This window comes from Typopeltis vanoorti, chromosome 13, assembly GCF_054136105.1.
Source record: "Typopeltis vanoorti isolate ZY-2024b chromosome 13, IOZ_Tvanoo_1.0, whole genome shotgun sequence".
Taxonomy (NCBI): Eukaryota; Metazoa; Arthropoda; class Arachnida; order Uropygi; family Thelyphonidae; genus Typopeltis; species Typopeltis vanoorti.
The window spans coordinates 107,810,417-107,834,017 of NC_143561.1; the positions used below are offsets into that span (position 1 = coordinate 107,810,417).

Sequence of the window (23,601 nt, forward strand, 5' to 3'; positions counted from 1 at the left end):
TTAATACATCACAAATAGCAGCACAGAGTTAAGAATTTAATACATGATCCCAATCACTAGATGGCGCTCCAGCACTCACTTTTTCATTGTTTGTTTTAACCTATCACTCTAACGCAGTATTTTTAAAAACTTTCGATGGAATAATAGACATTAAAAACAAACATCTTTAATTGTAGAAAACAATGCATCCCCCCCCCCTCCCTACTTCCTTCTTTTAAATATCAAGAACTGTCGTTCAAATTGGTAGTGTAGGTACCCATCGATCATTAATTGCCAAACATGTAATCATATTCCTGTAGCACCGTGTGCCGATCAGAACACCGGTTATCATTCCCATGTGGTTAAATGGTGATAAGAACGCCCTCTATGTACTACTGTTTATCTTTTCAGGTATAGAAAAAGTCAGTTGAATTAAAAATAATAATACATTAAAAATAGCTTTTTATTTGTTAAGCTAGTTTTCTCTGAGATTGCTTCCGGTATTATTAGCTTCAATATTTCAGGACAAAAGTCGAACTGACTTTTGATGTACCTTTGATCAAAGTACTCTACAATGTATAGTGATGAAGAAAAATTAAAAAATAAAATAAATAATATTTGTTTCAAGTTAAAATACTTTTATTATTTATCAAAAGTTATTTCAATATTTATGAACTAGGCTGGGATGGTTGGTAATCAGCCCAGCTGACGAATTCTTTTACTCGGAAATTTCAATTTTAAGATAATAAAAACCAGCAGCTCAAACGCATAACGAAACGGAAGTGGAAAAAAAGGACGATGAACTGGATCGGAACAGTAAACATAAGCGGCATCAATCACAAGGTGGAGAAAATACAAAAAAGTTCTAACAGAAATGAAAATAGAAATAGCAGTAATTTCAGAAACAAAGAAAACAAAATCAAAAGGCTCGACAGAACAAATGGAAAGACAAAACTGAATCATATAACTAGATCTCTGGAAGAATAATAACGGCTAGACTTAAATTAAATAAGAAATTTATTACAATCATAGGAATATATGCACCCGAAGAAGGAAAAAAAAAAAAATCTGAAACAGAAGAATTCTATAAAAACCTCCAAAACATAATTCAGAACATAAATAAACAAGATTACTTAATCAATGCAGGCGATTTCAATGTTAGAATTGGATCAAATACATTTAAAGATTTAATTGGTAATCAAGGAAAAAACACCACAAATAACAATGGAAGAGAACTCAGGGAACTTGCGGCCTATAATACTTTGAAAATCACCAACAGCTTCTTTAAACATAAAGATATACATAAATATACTGGGAAGCCAGAGGATATAAAAGCATCAGTGACTACATAATATTGGGTGAAAAACTAAAGAAGATGGTAAGAAATTGCAGAATATACAGAGGATGCAATATTGACTCAGACCACTATTTATTAATCAGTACTATTACGATCCCAAACCAGAGAAATAGAGAACTGCTACAGCAAGATAGTATCAGAGAATATTAACTATGTTAAAGAAGACTTACAAATCATACAAAGAAAATAAATGAAGATACAGATATGAATGGCAAAACATTAAACAAATAGTAAAACAAGCAGCATAGGAAGCCATAGGAACAAAACTGCGAAGAAAAAGGAAAGGACTAAGAACCCGGAAATAGAATCTTTAATAAGAAAGAAAAAAGAAATCTATCTTAATGGTTAAACGACAGAACCATAGGAAATGAAATAGAACATAAAAGAATCAGAGCAATAGCAAGAAGAGAAACTAGGAAAATTCAGAAGACAAGACTGGGAAAATTTTGTATCAAGATTAGAGCATGACATAACATGTCTAGTCAAAGCTACCTTGGCTTGCTCGGTTGTAGGAGCTTCCAAGTCCTCTCTGCAGCACTGTGATCTCATGCTCGCGCATAGCCATTTCCGCTCCCTTCACGTCGTCTTAAACCCAGGCCATACGCAGTCAAAGTAGCTCTAGCCAGTGAGCTTCAGTCAGCCTTTACAAGTGTGGTTGTTGCTTGGGAAAATTACGTTACAACCAACTTTTTATGACGATGTTACTGACCAGTTCATAAAGAAGAATCGTGCAAGCGGTAATTTTTATTTCAATAAATTGAAATAAAAATTACCGCTTGCACGTCATAAGTCAAGAAACAAATGAAGAACCAATACAGTTAAATGATCTAAAGAAAATATTGGAAAAACTAAAAAAAAAAATAGAAAAGCTACAGGAGAAGATGGAATAAATTCAGAACTATACAAATACAGCTGTAAACCATTTCAATTACGATTAATTAAATTGCTAAACAGAATATGGGGAAAAGGAACCATCCCGGAAGAATGGAAGACAGCAATAGTCCTAAACATATTTTAAAAAAGGAAATAGAAAGGATTGAGGAAACTACAGAGGATTATCCCTATTAAGTACGTGCTCTAAAATACACCAAGATATAATTAAAAGTAAATTAACACGATGGGCAGAGGAAATTATTGGAGAAGAAAATGCGGCTTTAGGAAAGGAAGATCCTGCACCGATCCCACATTTACACTCAAACAAATTAAAGAAAAAACAATAGAATTTAACCTGCCAACATACAAGGCCTTCCTGGATTAAGAGAAAGCACACGATCAAATTAACAGATCAAAATTAATTAATAAACTATTTGAATTGAAAGCTCCACCGCAAACCATCAAAGCAATTGCAAATATAATGGAAGAAAGCTTTATTAACATTAAAATTAATAATGAAACAACCGAAAAAATTAAAACCAACAGAGATCTCATTCAAGGAAGTGGATCATCACCAAATACTCTTCAATATATATATATATGGAAAAAATTTCAAGAGAATGGAAGAAAAACAAAATCATAGAAATGAAAATAGGAAATAAAGAATTAACCAGCGTTTTATATGCTGATGATCAAGTTATTTTTGCTGAAACTGAAGACCAATTACTGAAAAATCTGCACGTATTGAACAAAACAATAAAACAGTATGACATGAAAATTTCAATAAATAGCATTTCAAGGTAAAGAAATTAAAAGATGCAAACTAGTAATCCACAATAAAGTAATAGAACAAGCGAACAAATTTAAATATCTAGGAAATTACATAAGCCCCAATGGAGAAATCGACATTGCACGTAAAAAACTAAAAGTCCTGACAGTTATTGGAACTTTGAACAGACACTTCAGTAAACAGACGTCGAGAACAACCCAAATAAAACTAAATAAAAGAATAGCCAAACCAATTCGGAAATATGGCGGTGAAACATGGACTTGTGGAGATCGAGATAAAAGGCAAGTGGAAGCTGCAGAAATGAAGTTCCTAAGACCGCTTGCAGGCTATAAAAGAATAGACAAGATAAAAAATAAGAAAACAATTATCCATAATTAGCATAACAGAAGACATCACAGACTATAGAAAGAACTGGAAAAAACACATAGAAAGAATGAATGAGGAAAGATGGCCAAATATTGCCTGGAAATATAAACCAAAGGGACATCGATCAAGAGGAAGACCCAGGAGGAGATGGACAGAGGATTTTTTAAACCCTTGAAAACGTTAGAGGCAAACAATTGCCAAATACGGGAAGCCAAGAAGAAGAAGATGATGAATATATGAAGTATTGCATAAAGTATTTGAAGATACCTTCTTGTGAATTAAATGAACTAGAATAAATATTTTAAAACATTTTACTTTGTCTTAGTTCTGCCATGAGGGTGCGTGGCTTTCTAAGCTTCTGCATTTCATCAACGGAAAATATTGTGCCAACTTTTTTTACTATTTTTTAAACCTTTTTATATCTGAGGTAGTGTCGAATGTCTTACAGCTCTATCGAAATCTGTATACTTGAGCAGCTGGCTATCTAAAGTATCCCAAACCATTAAGTAAACCAAAATCGATGGCGATTTCGCGTGCATTGCCATAATGCGGTAATTTCAACAGGATGTAAAGCAACCTTTATCATAGGAAAGTTTGCCGAGTTTAGTTTTTATTGTTCTCTGGAGTCTACTAAGCTAGTCTTTGGTCATACGAGGGCGTGGCATATTGCTGCAATTAGGCACCCTTTCTTCGGCTATCCGAAAGCTAGTTTTGTTGACACATCTCACGCACACCCTCGTAAAAGACTTGTTATGACTTAAGAAGTTGGTTAGCAAATTGTTGCATGGAGGGAGTATCTGTGTATGTGTGTGCGTACAGCAAAAATCTCCACCCCTTATATATCAAAGTAATAAATTTTTCCCACCAACGTGATTAAGTTGGAATTTTCTGCAACAAACTTCGCTCCAAGCTGATAAATGATTTACGCCAGTTATGTTTCTAAAATTTGTATTTTTTAAATTAATAATTTTTCAATAATAGCTAAGAACTGGATTTCACTCATTCCACGTGACCAACTGTTTTTGGATAAATATCATTTCTGACCGAAAAATCAACCTAAATGTAAAAACATACGTTAGTAATGTCGTCTTACGCAGAGGAGTGTAAGAAAACAAACAAACAAAAAAAACGAAGTATAATGGAAACAAACTTTAATTGTTCATTTTATGCTAACTTACAAATAAAAAGTATATATAATCATTTGTCAAATATAATCTTCTTTACTACTACTTAAAACTTACTCAAAATTTTAAATATTTAGAATTCAATAAAATATAACTATAAACACCATTTTATTATTTAAAGATAAGATATATAACTGACTGCAGAGAATGTCTCACTGGAAATTTTTGGAAATATTTCCATTGCTACATTCTCGTTAAATAAATGAAGAATTGTTCCTAGGGAATAGGAAATAGAAAAGTGTGTCGAATAAATCAAGTGCCACAAAGGAGAAAAAAATTACACATGAATTCGATACTAAAATACTTCATTTATTCCACAACAAAATACAGTGAAATGTGAAAATACACTTGACCAAGAAAACTCAGAATATGAAATTCCTAAACAATCTCAAATGAAAGCAAAAACTTGCTGTAACCACCCTAAGTTGGATTAGAATAGGAGGTATTAAAATTATGCTAGAACTATACCGTCCCATCTTAAGTCTGGGACTTACACATTACTACTACAAAAAAAAAAAAAAAAAAAGCGAATAATATGTGGAACTAATGCTATTCCGCATATTTTTCACTTTTTTTTTAACACCCCTTTGATAATGGCCACTCAATAGCCTTCTTTTTTATTATCGTACGCTGGGTTAATCGTGTTGATACTCTTATTTAAAATAATAATAATGTTGGGAGCCCCATATGAGCTTTCTCAATTGAAGTTGAGTTGATCGATCTCATACGGAGGTAGCAGGGTTTTTCTCCCGGAAACTCGGTTATCATCTCGCGTACAGGCAAATCAGCCATGAGAGAACACACGCAATTTACAGACAAAAAATACTGTTGTTGGTAGTGAACGGTAGATGGCGCTGATGATAGTATTGTAATTGAAGAATTCAGTAGCAGGGAAGACTGAATGTAGTGAAGTAGAGTGCCCTTCCATGATGAGGCCTTGGACTCCTTGGAAGTGTCATATTTTAATAATATTATTATTACTATTCCAACAAAAAGTTTTTAATTTTTATGACAAAAATATTAAACGCATTTTATCAATAAACACCTTTCTGTGTTATGTATACTCAATATCTTCCGTGGGAACTTACGTAATTAAATTGTCAATTGTGACAATTTAATTGCCACAAACGATGATGTAATATTTTTTTTTTTTTATATGTACTGATACCCCATAAAGGTATTTTTCTTTTATATACAAATAAAGAAATATAAATTATGTATTTCTTTAGGTTCGTCAGTCAATTATAATAATAATAACTCAAAGACAGCTATAATAATCCTAAGCAGCTATACCGCGTGAAATGGGAGGCATTGGAAAATGAGGCTGTGAGGAAGAATTTTGCAGATGACATTTCCTCCAGGTTCAAAGAGATTCCCAAGCATACTGCAGATGTTGAGGAGGAGTGGAAGCTGTTCAGAACAGCTGTCACTGCCTCTGCACTCTCATGCTGTGGCAGAAAGCGGCTAGGCGTGGCAACGGGAAGTGAGAAAAGGACACCTTGGTGGAACCAAGAAGTCCAAAAACTGTCCGGGCAAAAAAGGAGTCCGACCTAACATGGCTTAGGGTGAGATCACCTGAGATGCGTTTGCGGTATGCTGAGGAACGAAAAGCTGCTGCTGAGGCAGTAAAGACAGCAAAGCAGAAGGCTTGGGACTCATCCTATGCAAATGCAAACAAAGTATTCTGGCAGACCATCCGCCGCCTTAGAGGGAGGAAATCGTGCACAGCAAGGGCAATTAAGGCCTCTGATGGTGCACTTTTAACAATCGAGAAGGATATCCTCCACAGATGGAGGGAATACTTTGAGAGCCTTCTTAACCCGGGTGGCCCAGCAGTTGTGGACATCCAAGCGGTGCAGATCGGGGCAGTGACTAGTCACACAGCAGAAGAGGTCCATTTAGCAATAAAATCGCTAAAATCGGGCAAGACTGCTGGCAATGATGAAATTCGGCCAAAATGCTAAAACCCTTAAATCGAGATGGTGTTTTCTGGCTGACTCGAGTGTGTCAGGCTGCTTGGATATCTGGGCGAGCACCAAAGCAATGGCAGACAGGCATAATAATACCAGTGTTGAAGAAGGGAGACCAGAAGGATTGCAGTAACTATCGTGGCATCTCTCTGCTCAGCCTGCCTGGGAAAGTATATGCTAGGTGCTTGGAAAGATGGTGCAGGAGCATAGTTGATTCAAAGTTCCAAGAAGAACAATATGGCTTTCGTCCTGGTAGAAGAACAACTGACCAAATCTTCACTTTAAGGCAAGTCATTGGGAAATCTTGGGAATATGCCAAGAATGCCTACACATGTTTTGTGCACTTGGAGAAGGCATATGACCGGGGTCCTCGGGATAAGCTTTAGTGAGTGGTACAGGAGTATGGATGGCCAACTATTAGCTGCTATCAAGTCCCTGTATGAAATCCCAGAGTTTGTGTCAGGGTAAACAGCACAAAGTCTGAACCTTTCACAGTCTCCGTTGGCCTCCGCCAAGGGTGTGTTCTGTCACCCCCTCCTTTTCATAATATTGATGGACTGGATTGATAGGCACAGCCGAGGCAGTGAGTGTGTCAGAATTGGAAGATGTAGCATTGGACGGCTGTTTTTTGCAGATGACTTAGTTCTGCTTAGCTCTTCCACAGATGACCTCCAGTGGACCCTGAATAGGTTTGTAGCTGTTTATGCAGACGCCGGAATGAAGATCAGTGTGGTAAAACTGAAACATTTGTGGTCTCAAGACAACCATCTCAGTGCACTCCACATGTAAGTGGAGTCCCAATGAGGCAGGTGGAGAAGTTTAAATACCTTGGGTCCATATTCACGAATGATGGAAAATGGGATGTAGAGATAGATAATCGAATTGGCTTAGCAAGCTTAATATTGCGGGAGCTTGGCCGTTCGGTAGTATTGAAGCGGGAGTTAAGCCAGAAGGCAAAGCTGGCTGTCTTCAATAGAGTCTATGTCCCCATCCTCACCTATGGTCATGAGAGTTGGGTAATAACCGAAAGAATGCGGACACGAATCCAAGCGGCTGAAATGAGGTTCCTTCGAGGGGTTGCGGGGCTGCCAAGACTCGACAGAACCCTCAATACTCAACCGCTGCTTCTCCGTGTTGAGAGATCACAGTTACGTTGGTACGGGCACCTGGTCAGAATGCCACAAGAGAGGCTCCTTCAGCAGGCCCTCTTTGCCAAGCCAGAGGGTGGGAGGCCAAGGACTCGCTGGATAGATTATATCCAAAACCTTGGGTGGACACGTTTGGGAATCTCATCAGAACACCTGATCTTGGTGGCAGAGGATCGTGACCATTGGAAGTTCCTCTTGCAGCTGCTTCCCCCACAACCCAATTAGGAAAAGTGGGCCTTGAAGTTGTATGTATGTATTCAAAGACAAACATATTAAAATATCTAAATGAGAAAACTTAAATGTAATATTCCGTTGATCATCGCGCCCTCTTATGGCCAGATTGAAGAAATAGCTTAATATACTATACATACGAGTATAATAGCAACAGATAAGTGGTAGCAAGCGGAATAGATTTGCTCGTGGCGCAATCTTGTACAGTAAGCAGAAAGAGCAATATATTTACTTGAACGGATACAGGAAAAGTGTCTTAATTTTATAGAATACTAAACGATCGTTTGAATTTAAATGAAAATTTATTAGGAGGTATTGAACTTAACTGAAAATTAGAATATTCTTGCTAGGAAATAGCTGTGTACTAATCAAAAGTCGTAGTTAAATACCTCTAATTTTTATTTTACATAATAAGTTAATTCTAATAGAACATTTTTGTAACTTTAATTTTTTTTAAAACTATTGAAAATATTTAAAGTATTTTAAGTTGTTTAAATATTAAAACGAAGAATATCAAAACACCTTTATTTATTTATCATAACTATTAAATGTCTACTGACACCAAAAAAATGGCACTGGTTTTAATGAAATGGTCGAAATCATACCTTATAATTGTTTGATTCGTAGAATCACTGCTAATAATAATATATCATACTTCACAGGATCATTTCTGTAGTATAAGTAATCTGTGCGTATCAGCTTAACAGGCTACTAGCATTTCGTAGTATAGTATCTGTTCTTCACTTTTAATATCGGTACGAGTCCCATCGGGGTTCACGATATTTAACCGGAAATTTACAGATCTTTCTAAAACCCGAACCGGGGAAATATTAAACACTTTTAGTATAGAATACTATACGATGGGAATCGTTTAGTATTCGGGAATCGGTATTTAGTATTTGGGAATCGTGGTGGGAATAGTTTAGCCCCCCCCCCCCCAACCAGCTATGGCTTTGCCGCGTACGCGGACACTCGGAATAGAAGTGGATGCCGACCTGCATCCCCGATGTTTAGCCAAAGCCCTCATCGAAACAGTCGGTGCCGACCAGATTTTCGGATTTACTCCTTTCGGCGGAGGTCGCTTGCAAGTAGTCGTCAGAAGTATACAAACACGAGATAAACCACTCGGAGGTTTTGAGTGTAATGGGAAAAAAATAGTCCCATTTGTGGTGGGAAGTATCACCAAGTTACTTAGAATCCGCAGATTCCCTTTGGAATATGTTGAAACTGATTTAAAGATTATCCACGACATATTCGGGAAATGGGGCATAGTACGCAACGTGGAAGTGTTAAATGATGCAGAAAATCCCACATGGACGTCAGGCGAAGTAACCATCTCCCTCGAGATGAAAACGCCAGTTCCCAACTTTATTGTCATTGGATCTGCCAGAGTAATGATTAATTACCCTGGCGTAAAGAAACGATGTTTCCGATGTGGTGCCTTCACCCACCTTGGGGCCGACTGCCTGAAAACGAAGTGTAGAAACCGCCTCAAACCAGGCCACAACCTGGATAAGTGTGAGGCAGCTTGCCTGAAATGTGGTGCCACAAGCCACAAAGTGGACACCTGCCCATTCATAGAACCCTGGCAGAAAGGATGGGAGGTGCCATCACAGCAACATCGCCAGGCAATACTAGCAATACAGAAAAGAAAGATTCTCCAAACTTGAAGGCTGCAGCAGAAAGCCATACCATCACACCATCTAAGGAGAGCAATAAGAAAAAAAAAATGCTGCCAAAGAAACCATAGCATCCAAACTCAAGAAAGAGAAGCAAGAAATCCATGAAGAACCAGCCAAAAAACAAGCTCCCACACAGGCTGAAATCACAGGAGAAGAAGAGAAAGAAAATGACACAGAAAATATGGAGGTAAACAGCGCTCCCTTCAAAAGACCACTTAGTCCAGTGGAAAAGGAGATGAAAAAAATAAAACCAGCAGAAACAGAAGAATTTGAGACTCCTCATGCAAAAGCAGGGGAGACTCTAAAGCATCTAGTTAAAGGTATCCCTGGGGCGGCAGAAAAATTTAAAAATGCAATAGTGAGAATAGGGGAACCTGAGCTCATCCTCACAGGGACGTATGGTCCCAACGTAGTTAGTGCACAATGGGGTGACTTATTTGTTGAAGACATCAGAAAAATCACCACTGAGCAAGTACGGGTAGCCCTGGACATAGACGAGGAGGCGGCATCGGCGTTCTTCATAGCTCTCCAAAGTAGACATGGCCAAGGGAAGCGAGGTGGCTAAAAGAATAATGAACGCCCATAAAAAGCGACAGTCACAATAACCATCCCTTGGTTTTCCTGTCCAGAGCTATAATGTTCTCTAGTTCCCACAGGTGGGGGAGGGCCTGAGAACCCGAGCAGCGAAGGCCTACAACGAGGCGGTGCAGCTACTTGAGAGCTGCATCACTCAGGCCAGACCCTCCCCCCCCACCTTTCTTTTTCGGTTTCTAGTCCTATCTATAGTTTTTGTTTTCTCTGTACTTCATGTTTTTGTTACATGTTTCCTTTTTAGGATTTTTCCTTTTTCTTCTAAAGTGAAAAATCAACGACCGTTTTAGAATCGCCCCTGGGGGGCAAACAGCTAAAACAGGTCAACTGAGGCCTCTTTTACCTACCCTACCACTATGCACTCTATCTTTATTTCCTCTCCTACTGTCTGCTGACTCTCAGCCTATCTTACTCTACAGACCAATGATGAAGCTTTGTTGAACTCACAAAAAAAAAAAAAAAAAATAGATAGATATATATATATATCAGCTAATTGCAATAGCGCCACTTTAAATAATTTTCAACCTAAAATTGTAAAGTTATATCTAGATGCAAGATTCACAACACGTGAGGCTACTGTTAGAGATCGATTAGTGGTTACATATTGAAACCCCTGGAGAGTGTTATTGTAATAAAGGCAGTACAACGGGATGCTGAGAGAATAACAAATACTTACATCAAACAGAATTGTTGTATCTTTACACCTGCGTATACTATTGAATGCTTAATGTTTAAGCATTCAATTCAATTCCACATTCGAGCAATATGGAATGTGTGAGCCATTTTGACTACATGTCACATTGCTCGTAATTTTTGAAGACTGCTTAAATGCCAATGATTTTATTTTACCAGAAACTGTTATTTCAAAACAATCAATAAAACATTTTTAAAACTTTAATTTTCTTGAAAATTATTTAAAACATTTTAAGATTTTCAAAAATTAAAAAGAAGAATATCAAAACACCTTTATTATTTTAACATAAGTATGAAATATCTGTTACCACTGGAGAGGCTTAGATAGCGAGGGGTAGGGGGGGGGGGAATGGATCAATCGACCATGAGATGCGGTGATTGATTCATTAATGCCCTTGGGGGTAACGGATGGCAACAATGCAATGCTGTACCAATGAAGTTTAACTGAGGTTCGGCTGTTGCTGTTACCCCCTTGGGCGATGAGTTTTTGAGTTTGCTCTCTTAAGGTTTTTGCCTTAAGGGAGCACATTGAGTCTCCGGGGAAGGTGTTCTCCGGCACGGCCCGCTGAGGGGCTTTGTCGGTGAATTATTTTCCTCGGAATTTGAGCGGTTCTGCTCAGTGGTCGGGGAGCCCGTCACTGAGTGGAACCAACGCTGAGATTAGGACGGTCTTTCGCCCACTATGGAGTGGCCTAGAGATCGTCCGTATTTTTGAGATTTCACCTTTACTTACATAGTCGGTGATTGATTCATTCAATCCAATATCCGTGGAGGGTAATGGATGGCAATGCTGTAGCCAATGAAGTTCTAACTGAGGCTATTGCTGTTATCCTCCTGCCATGATCAGAGCTTTAATTGCTCAATAACACCTTATCCATGCACTGTCCTCTACAGATAACGGGGAAGATGAAAAGCATTCTTGCCTTATAAGGACTATAAGGATAAGGCTTAGATAGCGAGAAGAATGGATCAATCGACCGTGAGATGTGGTGATTGATTTTATATGAGATGCCCATATAGGGTAACGGATGGCAATGCTGAACCAATGAAGTTTAACTGAGGTTCGGCTGTTGCTGTTATCCTGGGTAAATGAGTTCGCTCTCTTAGGTTTTGCCCTAAGGGAGCACTTTGAGACTCCGGGGAAAGTGTTCTCCGGCACGGCCCGCTGAGGGGTGCTTGCCGGTGAATTATTTTCCTCGGAATATGAGCGGTTCGGCTCGGTACTCGAGTTTCACTGAGTAGAACCAGCGCTGAGATTTGGACGGTCTTTCGCCCACGAATGAGTGGCCTAGAGATCGTCCGATATTTTTGAGATATCACCTTTACTTACACATACGGTGATTGATTTTATATGAGATGCCCGTATAGGGTAACGGATGGCAATGCTGAACCAATGAAGTTTAACTGAGGTTCGGCTGTTGCTGTTATCCTGGATTAATGAGTTCGCTCTCTTAGGGTTTGCCCTAAGGGAGCAATTGAGTCACCGGGGAAAGTGTTCTCCGGCACGGCCCGCTGAGGGGTACTTGCCGGTGAATTATTTTCTTCGGAATGAGCGGTTCTGCTCGGTGGTCGAGTTTCACTGAGTAGAACCAACGCGGAGATTTGGACGGTCTTTCGCCCACGAATGAGTGGCCTAGAGATCGTCCGATATTTTTGAGATATCACCTTTACTTAAACAGTCGGTGATTGATTCATTAATGCCCTGGGAGGTAATGGATGGCAACAATGCAATGCTGTACAATGCAGTTTAACTGAGGTTCGGCTGTTGCTGTTACCCCCCCCCCCCTTGGGCGATGAGTTTTTGAGTTCGCTCTCTTAAGGTTTTTGCCTTAAGGGAGCACTTTGAGTCTCCGGGGAAGGTGTTCTCCGGCACGGCCCGCTGAGGGGCTTTGTCGGTGAATTATTTTCTTCGGAATTTGAGCAGTTCTGCTCAGTGGTCGGGGAGCCAGTCATTGAGTGGAACCAACGCTGAGATTAGGACGGTCTTTCGCCCACTATGGAGTGGCCTAGAGATCGTCCGTATTTTTGAGATTTCACCTTTACTTACATAGTCGGTGATTGATTCATTCAATCGAATACACCTTGGAGGGTAATGAATGGCAATGCTATAGCCAATGAAGTTCTAACTGAGGCTCGGCTATTGCTGTTAGCCTCCTGCCATGATCAGAGCTTTAATTGCACAATAACACCTTATTCACACACTGTCCTCTACAGATAACGGGGAAGATGAAAAGCATTCTTGCTTCGCCCCTTTAAGCCAGTCCTTATGAGGACTATAAGGTTTAGATAGCTGTACGGAGTAAGATCGACCGTGTGATACGGTGATTAATATCCTTAGAGGGTAATTGATCGCAATGCTGTAGTCAATGAAGTTCTAACTGAGGCTTAGCTATTGCTGTTACCCTCCTACCGCGATCAGAGCTTTAATTTAATAGCTCAATAACACCTTATCCCTACACTGTCCTCTACAGATAACGGGGAAGATGAAAAGTATTCTTGCTTCGCCCCTTTAAGCCAGTCCTTATGAGGACCGTAAGTTTAAATAGCTGCTGCGGAGTTTTGACATGACAATATGATGAGAAAAGTCCATTTTAGGACTTCCAGGGTAACAAATGGCAATGCTGTAGCCAATGAAGTTTTAACTGAGGCTTGGCTATTGCCGTTACCCAGCCATGATGACTAGAGTTTTTTTAGCTCAATAACACTCCATCCACACAGATTTACTTCATTCAGATGACGGGATAAAGAGTCAAGGACTCAGTCCATCGCCCAGTTCTTTTAAGAACTTTAGATAGCTGTTCTGATCGATGCACGGTCGTATCTGGTATATTTACATTTACACGTAAGATTTTTGAAAAGTGTAAAAGCATCTCGATGATTTCACTATTATATATAATATAATTATATTATCATAATTATACATATAATAATTACGGAGTAAAAATAACATAATTATAGTTATAAATTGTTTTGTGATAAAAAAAAATCACTTTATCTGGTCTTCTATATTAACAATCTAAGATAGATTTCATACAAGCATACGCATATGTAGAAACAAAAATAATTTTCACACATGTTGAAATATATCACGTAATGGCTAATTCAACTCCAAATGAATCCATTCCCATACAATACCAAGAAACACTAACCAATCCAACTGATATGTTTAGATGTCATAAAAATTATTATTATTATTGGAAATCTTATTCTGTAAATTTATAACATTTTTCTTTTCAGTTTTTTTATCAAAAAAAAATAAATAAAATAATTCTTCCAATTCTTTTCAGGTATTCAATTGAGTGGACAAACAAGGGAGGTCTTAACGCTCAGTTCCACAAAGAATATTTAAAAGAATTCACCGCCCATTTTCACAAACATATAATCAAGCTGGTGGATCGAGCCATGCGAAAAGAGGATTTGAGTTCTCAGGGGCAAATTATAACGGAGATTTTACAGCACTTGCATTCCTGTAAGAACTCCGAAAAGATTTTTCAAGGAAGGGAAGTGGAATTGGAAATAATTAGAAAATATATTCAGGGAGACTGTAATCAGCCAATAGCACTACATGGCGAAGGAGGGTGCGGAAAGACTTCTTTGCTTGCCAAGTCTGCCAGTATGGTAAAAGTGTGGGCTCCTAGTGGCAGTCGTCCGATCATGATATTGAGATTTCTGGGTACTACCCCAGACAGTTCAACGGTGGTCCCCATGCTAACCAGTGTCTGTCACCAGATCTCATACAACTTCATTTTGCCTTGGACTGATATTCCAGACGACTTAATTCCCTTGACAGCCTATCTAAAGAGACTGTTGATGCAAGCTAGCAGAGAACAGCCGCTCTACATCTTCCTGGATTCAGTTGATCAGATCGGAGGACCCAATGATGCTAATCGGTTGTCTTGGTTACCCACCCGTCTTCCTCCGTATGTAAAATTGGTGGTGTCAGCAGTGTCTGAGGGAGATTGTACCGAATACTGGATGTTAAGGAAGGTATTAATGAATGACGATTTGTTCATCGAGGTTAAATCTCTGGGGTTCGATCTGGCAGAATATGTGGTTCAACAATGGCTCGCGCAGAACAACAGAGATTTGAATACGTACCAGTGGAAGGTGGTCCGCAATGCTATTTCTAAGTGCACCCTCCCCATTTTTGTGAAATTGGTATTTGCTGATGTTATCCGATGGAAATCCTACTCCAGGGCTTACGAAACTACCCTCGCGTACACAGTGAACGATAGCATCATGAAACTGTTAGAGAGGATCGAATTACAACATGGCAAGACTCTGGTTGCGCACGCTCTTTCTTACATCACATCAGCCAAGAGTGGGCTCAGCGAATCGGAATTGGAAGATCTCATCTCCCTTGACGACACCGTTCTTGATGACGTGTACCAGTACCATCTGCCACCGGTTCGACGTGTTCCTCCTTTACTGTGGACCCGAATTCGACGGGATCTTCCCAATTACTTATCGGAAAGAGAAGCCGATGGAGTGAGCGTTCTCAATTGGTATCACAGACAGTTCAGGGATGCTGCCATCGAAAGATATTTCAAGGTTTCCAACACCGTCAAGTACTTTCATTCTTCCATTGCGGACTATTTCCTAGGCATCTGGGGTGGTGGAAAACCCAAACCATTCAAATATACCGAGATTCAAAGGCATCGTTTTGGTCTGAAAGACAGAGAAGGTGAAGCTGACAGGAAGGTGCCATTGCAACCATTAGTCTTCCATAGTGCAGATGGTCGATCGGCTAGGTATAACCTCCGAAAGTTTGGTGAACTGACCTTTCACTTGGTGCGCGCAGACAGGTTGCAGGATCTCTTCGATAACGTGATCTTCAATTATCAGTGGCTCCACAGTAAGCTGAGCAGTTGTCCACTACAGGCGGTTCTGGCCGACTTCGAAGATGCCAGCGCTCATCTAACTGACAAAAACATAATCAAGGAGATCCAACTGGTGGCTGATGCCATAAGATTGGGTGGCGCAGTTCTCAGCGAATATCCTAACATGCTTGCTTCGGAAATAATTGGTAGACTTCTGCCTTTGAAGCATACTCAAAAGAAAGTGGCGGGACTCATCGATCAGTGCGATGCGTTGGGAGTACAACAATGTGCGCTGCTACCAGCATTTCATTTCCTCCACACCCCTGGAGGCCCCTTGAAATATTCCCTGGAAGGTCATGAATTTGCCATCTTTGGATTTACGTTGACCTCAGACCTGCGCTTCGTGCTTTCCGTGTCTAATCGATTTCTGATGTTCGATCTCTCAACCGGTGAAGTCACGCGCGATATCAACCCAAACATACAGGGTATAATGCAAACGCTGTCCATGAGTGCAGACGATAAATTTGCCGCATCGTACACAAATTACAACGAGGTTCTTGTTCTGAATATGTTGTCTGGGGACGTGCAGAGTATCAAGCCTCTTCCTGAACACGAGGAGTTTCCCATCGTTGGCGTGGATGCCATGGAAAAGGTAGTAGTAGTGTGGTCCACCAAACACTGGAATGTGTACGATATCAATTCGGATGAACTGCTTGAGAGTCACTTGTTAGAAGAAGAGAACGTGAATTTAGTAGCTGTCAAGTACACCGATACATCCGAGTACCACATCTCCTTAGAGGTTCCTATGGAGGACGACGCTGGATACCACATCCTCCGATCGACCTTTGACGACGTGAATCTACCAGATTTAGAACTGTGTGGTGGACTTGCATTCACTTCAGAAAAGGACGTGATCTTTATCAGTACTCGCAACAACGACGAAAAAATTGATGTGAGTCGAGTGCGATTAAAGAAAGAGGGTTGGGTTGAAGACGAGATGATTCATCAGCATCTGTTGAAAATTCTTTCTCTGGCTTTATCTCCCTGTTCTCAATACTTGATAGCGATTTTGGCAGTGGAGTTCATCCTGTGGCATCTGGAGAACAAGAATTGTGTCCATCTACCTCTTCCACATGGGGTGAGAAACATTTCTGTCAAACCTCTCAAATCCCAGAGTTCATTGGCGTTGACTCAACACAACCAGTTTGCCATCGGTGGAGTAAGGAAGAGTCTTTACGTCTGGGATATGTGCAAGGGTATGTTAGTGAAAGAGGTAGACGCACACTTCGCTCGAATACTACAACTGCGTCCTCTACTCGTGGACGATTTCAATGGAGTTGTTTCCTCATCGATTGACAGATCAGTGAAGGTATGGAATATTAAGAATATCTTCGAACAAGTGCATGTAATCGATCGGATGGAAATGGCCATCGACTCTATTTGCATTGCCAAGAAGGAAGATGTAGCAATTGTGGTGACACGTAACAGTGTAGGAGTTTGGAGCATTAAGACTGGAAAGCTATGGGCAAAACTTGCTGATAACCCTGTTGGAGCTATTGTAACGCACGCGGTTATCACCAGTTGTGGACGTTATGTGGTCAGTGCCGAGACAGGCACTCTAGTCATGTGGAACCTCGAATCTGGCTCTGTCGTTAACAGAGAACCTCAACCAAACATCAAACAACTTTTATTGGCACCTGATGACTCGATGGTCATTGTGATTGCTGATGAAGGTACAGGAAATGCTTTATGTATAGCACGAAATATCCCCGATGGATCCGTGGCATACTCCTTCACCTTTCCTTTTGTGACGTTGAAAACTGTAGTGATAACAACCGGGGGTGCCAATTTAGTACTCATAAGCGTCGACAAAGGACGAGAATGTCTCATGGTGTACGACGCAAAGACCGGAGAATTCGTCCATAAAATACCGATGAAAATCAGTAGCATCAAAGGGTTCAAAAAGATGATCCCTTTTCCGGCTAAGGGTTACTTCATCGCCATCATTGGCGCCGATAAGTCTTACATCATCGATGTCAAGAATAGGAAATTGATCAAGGCTCTGAAGAAGTGGAACGGGGCTTGTACTCGCGATGGACGTTATGGACTTTATGCACCAGCCCAGGGAGGGCTGGAGATAATCGAACTCCGCCATGGTAGCACTGTGCGCGTGCTGATCCCTCCGGTAAGCGAAGGTGTTTGGAGCGTCGAGGCGAAATTCACCAAGTCCAATGAGCACGTTCTCTATTATCACAGCGGCCGAAGAAGCATCGGCCTATTTCGGGTGTCAGATGGCCAACAGCTCGCTAACTACAAACTGTCGGCCGAAACTAGCGCTATGGAAAGTACTCCAGATGGATATTCCGTAGTGGTAGGAGGGGAAGATGGTAGCTTCATAGTACTGGCCATTGTCGACCCTAAAATGCCTGCCACCAGGCGGAGGTTGGAGGCATTGCCGAGCCGATCCAGCGAACCAGTCAGAGTTTCCGGAATGTCTTTCAAGGCGGCTGTCCAAATGGCATCCAGGGCTGCTAGACTGCAGCAAGGTATGTATGCGGATAATGACACATCTCGTGTTTGTTCGGTGTCCTAAGTGGTTTAATTCCAGACTTTGATAGCAGCCAAATTGGATGAACAAACAACTTTATTATCCGAGTTCCTAGCTTCCATCACCACAATAGTGAAACGATATCTCCAGCTGTTCAAGAAAATACTAAAAAAAAAAAAAAATGAAGTAGATGTGGCTTCCTCCGTTTCTAGATGTGGCTTCCATCCGCTTACGTTACAAGCTGACACTTTACAAAGTGCATCAGTAGCTCGCGACCCGATTTGTTCATTTACTTGTTCGACTTGATGAGATTTAAAGATTGCCCAGTTGGGACTAATACCGGAAGTAGCATGTCATATTACTTCCGGAGTGATAAAGTGTAATACATCCCGTATCACCGATGCCGATATCAAAAATAATCCGAACTGAAGGCTCCTTCATTTTCATCCATTAGTATCAAATGGCTTCGAGAGGATAGATAATAGTAGAAAAATATTAAAGACCCTGTTTGTTTTTTTTTTCCAAATTAACGTTTGTTAGCTTTCCTTACAGTTTCACAGCTAAGCCAAATAAAAACCGTGATGTGCAGTTGCTTTTAACAGATGGCAGAACAATACTGCGTGCTATAATTAAATGTATAACACCACACAACAATTTATTTTCTGTTAAACGGAAGTAGAGAATATGGATATTTATCAGAATTAATTTAATTCATTTACGCTGTTTCATGGCCTAAGAAAAACAGCGATTATAACAGCAGACTCCTTTAGTAAAAATTGTTATCTGGACCTAAAGTCAGCCTTATAGTTTTCAGAAAATATAGACCAATGAATCAAATAGCGTAAGTCATATATAGATCCGATTAAGCAAGTACTGCTCATGCGTAAAATCTTGCTTATGAATAATATTCCATCTAATGCGCAGGCGCGCAGCTTAGTGGGAAGCATTGTTCAAAATAAGGTAGTTTGCTCTTTTGAATAAGTTTCAGATCGAGATGTACTTTTAAGGTTCTTTTCTCATTAGCTCTCCCCCCCCCCTCCACTTCTTTATATAGTATAGTGCTGTGCTGCCATCTAGTGTGAAGCAAAAATAATAATAATATAAAGGTTTACAACAAAGTAAATCTTACCAGCAAGTTCTCTGATTGTTTTTGAGCATGTGGCGACTTGTGTAAAGAGTGAACAAAAAACGAAATAAATAAAAATTCAACTGTACATTAAAACCCTGTGGGTTTCAGATTTAATACATCGCCCCTCCTTGCTGGTAATATATACTTGCACCTCTGGAAAAATAATGTTCTGTCCTACAGAATAACTCCTGGATTCAATCTGTTTGAAACTCTTGTAAATCTGTCGCCTCTCAAAAGTTCCAAACTACTTAGAACTAAAGAAGCAGCGAAACGAAAGGAACAAGAAGTGCCAAGAAGGATGTCGAACATTTTTTTATATCAACACAGATAGAAATGCCTATCAAGCAGTGGAATGATTTTTAAAATAAGACTTTCCAGCATTCTCAGGTTTAAGAAGAGTAGATAGTTTATAAATTTAGGTTTTCTTAGAAGAGTTTGTAATATTAATATTGCCAAGTATCCTAACATACTGAAGCAATACGAAAAAGAACGTCTCAATGTCTGTAGATTTAAAGTTATTAGCCAGTAACTGTTCAAGATAGTTGTTATAAGTATAAAATGGGTGTTTATACAGAATAGTTATTTTTATAACAATTTTTAGAGAAAAATAAATAAATAAAATAATGCACTTGTTCGCTAAGATGTGGCCAATGAAGAATGCCATAGCGGTTTATAAATGATTTAAAGAAATAGATGTCTAAAGCTAAATTAAATTGTACCAGAAATAATTTTAAAAACGCTAATGTTAGAAGAGATATGTAAAGAAATGATCATTGCTGTTAATGTATTGATAATAAATAAACCGATAAACCAATGACTGATTGATTTTCATCTTGGTTATTTCGATGAATAATTCTGTAATTAATCACGCTTACTTGAAATAGCATAAAGATGTGCTATCCTGGCTGAGCTAACAGAAAATGCTAAAAAAAATCAGTGATAAGTCCTTCGTAAAGTCATTTGCCCTGACCCATCACGTTTCTTGAAATATTTCCAAGCACCCTTATCTGACAGCATCTTTGTTGATCTAAATATGCATTCGAGATTAACATAAACAGACATTTCAGACCGTATGCATTTTGGCCTTCTTATTAATACAAAAAGCATTTGCTCTTGTTATTCAAAAACCTTCGACAGCAACAGGATGTTTATCGCAACCACACTGATAGCTAAGAATATACCTCTTAAAGATCGATGTAAAAATATTTCCACGTACATCATAAGATAAAAGCAAGCAGCCTCGGTTCTCCAAGTAATGCGCAGAAACAGTTGATAACGAAAAGGAAGCAGAGCACAACTGTTTCGAAACTAAGTCCGCTGCGTTCAATTAAAATTATTAAAACAAATTATATGATTCCACAATGGTAGTCGTACTTCCTCATCCAATGCTAAAGTCATTGTTACAACTGCTGGAAGTATCTGCTACATTTACATCCACGTGGTTCTCTTACAATATATTCTTTCAATATAAACAATGGCTCATCTACCACATAATCAAAAGACAACAATGCATTTTGCTACATATTCAAAAGACAACAATGACTCTTTTAGGACAAAAAACAACATTGACTATGTCGTAGGACATCTATGTCCTACGACGTAGTTCAAAAACAACAATAGCTCTCCTACGGCGCATACGACAAAAAAAAAAAAAAAAAACCGGACTATCCTACAACGTGTTCAAAAAAGGGGACGTTTCTCGGTATCATACTTTTCCTCCGACTGTACTGGTGACGAAAAGAAGTATTCCATTTACTATACTACCTCTCATTCAGTCTTAAGTCGTTCACTAGAGAAACAATACTACCACTGAAAAAAAATAACGGGAGGAATTTTGTTCAAAAATATCTACCCCATCCTGTCATGTTCTCGTATTTTACCTCGTTGTTTTTCAAAATTATTCAGAAACCATTAGCAACCACTAATACTTTATATTAATCCCATAATAATAGATTGCTGAAAAAAGTTCATAGGAAGTAGGTTTCGTTAATATTCATGCATTTTCCATTTGTCGCTGATCACTCATTGTTTGTAAGGCCTAATGTTCCGTTATTTCCCCATCAGTAACTTTTTTTTCTCATACCAATGTTCTAAGTCAAGGTATTGCTCTGTTCTTTCATCTACACCGCTCCTTCTATAAATCAGCGTGCTTATTTCGCTGAATGCGAACCCTGTTCACCGCTTTCTGTATGATAAGACTTCCCTTTTATATTAGAACTCTTACAATATGCAAACCATCAAAAACTGAAGACTATCTTGCTTTATTTATATTATCGTTGTTGTGGTCCTGGATGCTTGGAATTGCCGAGGTGAATATCATTTCTCACCAAACGATAGTGTGAGACCTAACCTAACCCAAAGTGAGACCACAGCCCCGCGTATCAGAGGTCTGATATGCGGGGCTGTGGTCTCTATGTGGTTCTATGTTGAGTCCCTGGAGCTGGACTGAATATTGAGCTCATGGCACCCCTGTGGCATTATAATGGTATGATAGATTAAGGTAATTTGCCTCAGCCCCACTTCCCAAACTCCATACTGTCATTTCTTCAAAAACTAACATTACACCTACCCCTGATTTCGTTCTTACCCAGCCTCTAACGAAGGAAAAGAATAAGAAATTTATCTTGTCGAAACAACTCAAACCTTGGCGTTTCATGACATAAATATAGATGACACAGTATCCAAAAATCTCGGGGTTGTTATCCAAAGTGTTAGCAAAAGGCACAACGTGTTATCAATATTTTTAGCAAATATTGATAACACACTTTAACGATATATGAAAGTAGTCACATTATTCTTGAACAAACTTATTAATGCAAGTTCTTTCGAAACCTATGGAAATTATACATTTATAACGGTGATATAATATTTTCTTTTAAAAAATTACGTCTTTACATTTTTTTTTCCTTACAAACAGAACCCTGTGTTTAATCAACGAATTCAAAACCTAGCAAACGCGAAGTCGAGGACAAAAATCGTCAGTTTAACGAAAGATGGACATGCGACTATTTTTTACTTGCATAAAAGACAATGCGTATGCTTGATATGTTGTGCAAAGATATCTGTTTTCAAGGAATATAACATCGAGAGGCATTATAAAACTAAACATTCTTCAAAATTTGATAATTTGCAAGGACAGTTGCACAAACAAAGACAAAGTGAATCAACTGGTAGTCGATTCTTTGCAAATCATTCTCTGGTAGTTTTAACATCACCGAAGAATTTGCATCTTTAGTTCCATTGAGAGGAACTACTACCGGAAAAGGAAATACATACAGGAAACTGAAAACCGTTCTTAATCAATTAAATATCCCAAAAGAAAGATGGCGGTATAACAACAGATGCAGCTCGAGCCATGTCTAATATTAATGTTGGGATTGTAATCCGGAGACATCAAAAAGATTAACAGGACGCGAAATAATTAATTTCTCACTGCATTTTGCACCAAAAAAATTTAAGTGCAAAAGTTTTGAAAATGTCCAGTGTTGTTCCACCGATCATTAAAATTGTAAATTTTGTTAGATCTCGAGGACTGAATCGCGAATTTAAGGGATTTTTGAGAGCTGTAGAAAGCGAATATGGCGATATCCTTTTTAACACACCGAGGGTCGACGGCACAGTGCTTAAGCGTGTGTACGATTTGAAGGGCGAAATTCGGTTATTCTTGGTGATGAAAGACGACCCGTTTCCAGAATTTAATAAGGTCTGGATGAGCGATTTTGCGTTGACATTATTCAACATTTGAACGAATTAAGTGTAAATATTTTCTCATCCCCCTTTAATATAGACGTTGAAAGGGTTTCCGAAGAATTTCAAATAGAAATAATTGATTGGCAAAGCAACACTGAAATAAGTCTCAAAATGTTAGTCTTATTTACTTTTATAAGAGTTACTTTCCAAGTGATAAATTTCCATTGCTGGCTACCCGTCAGGCGAATAAAGAGTTTATTTGGTAGTACTTATCTGTGTGAACGACTCTTTCGAAAATCAAAATAGTAAAAAATGATCGTCGAAATCGCCTTGATGACTAAAACATTGTATATAACAGTCGCAATGCTAAACATACTCTCCCAATATTGAAAAGCATGTTGATGAGAAATAGAGTCAAATATTAATTAAATTAAAGTCTCATTAATTAAATTTCAGCAGCTATTTAATTTCTTTTGATTAAAAAAAATGCACGTATACCTGCGTATATATTGAAAGTATTACTAATAAAAAGTAAATCAAATTAAAAAAA

At 39.0% G+C, this 23,601-nt stretch overlaps 1 protein-coding gene across 1 annotated transcript in view; it reads left to right on the top strand.

Annotated features, from left to right (window-relative positions):
* Window positions 1-20,157, top strand: part of LOC150100447 (NACHT and WD repeat domain-containing protein 2) — a 66,063-nt gene extending 45,906 nt beyond the window's left edge. Inside the window, exon 7 of the mRNA XM_090402484.1 lies at window positions 14,152-20,157. Within this exon, the coding sequence (XP_090258610.1) occupies window positions 14,152-18,277 (4,126 nt within the window). The 3' untranslated portion in view covers window positions 18,278-20,157. The remainder of the gene's footprint in view (window positions 1-14,151) is intronic.
* The last annotated feature ends 3,444 nt before the right edge of the window (window positions 20,158-23,601 follow it).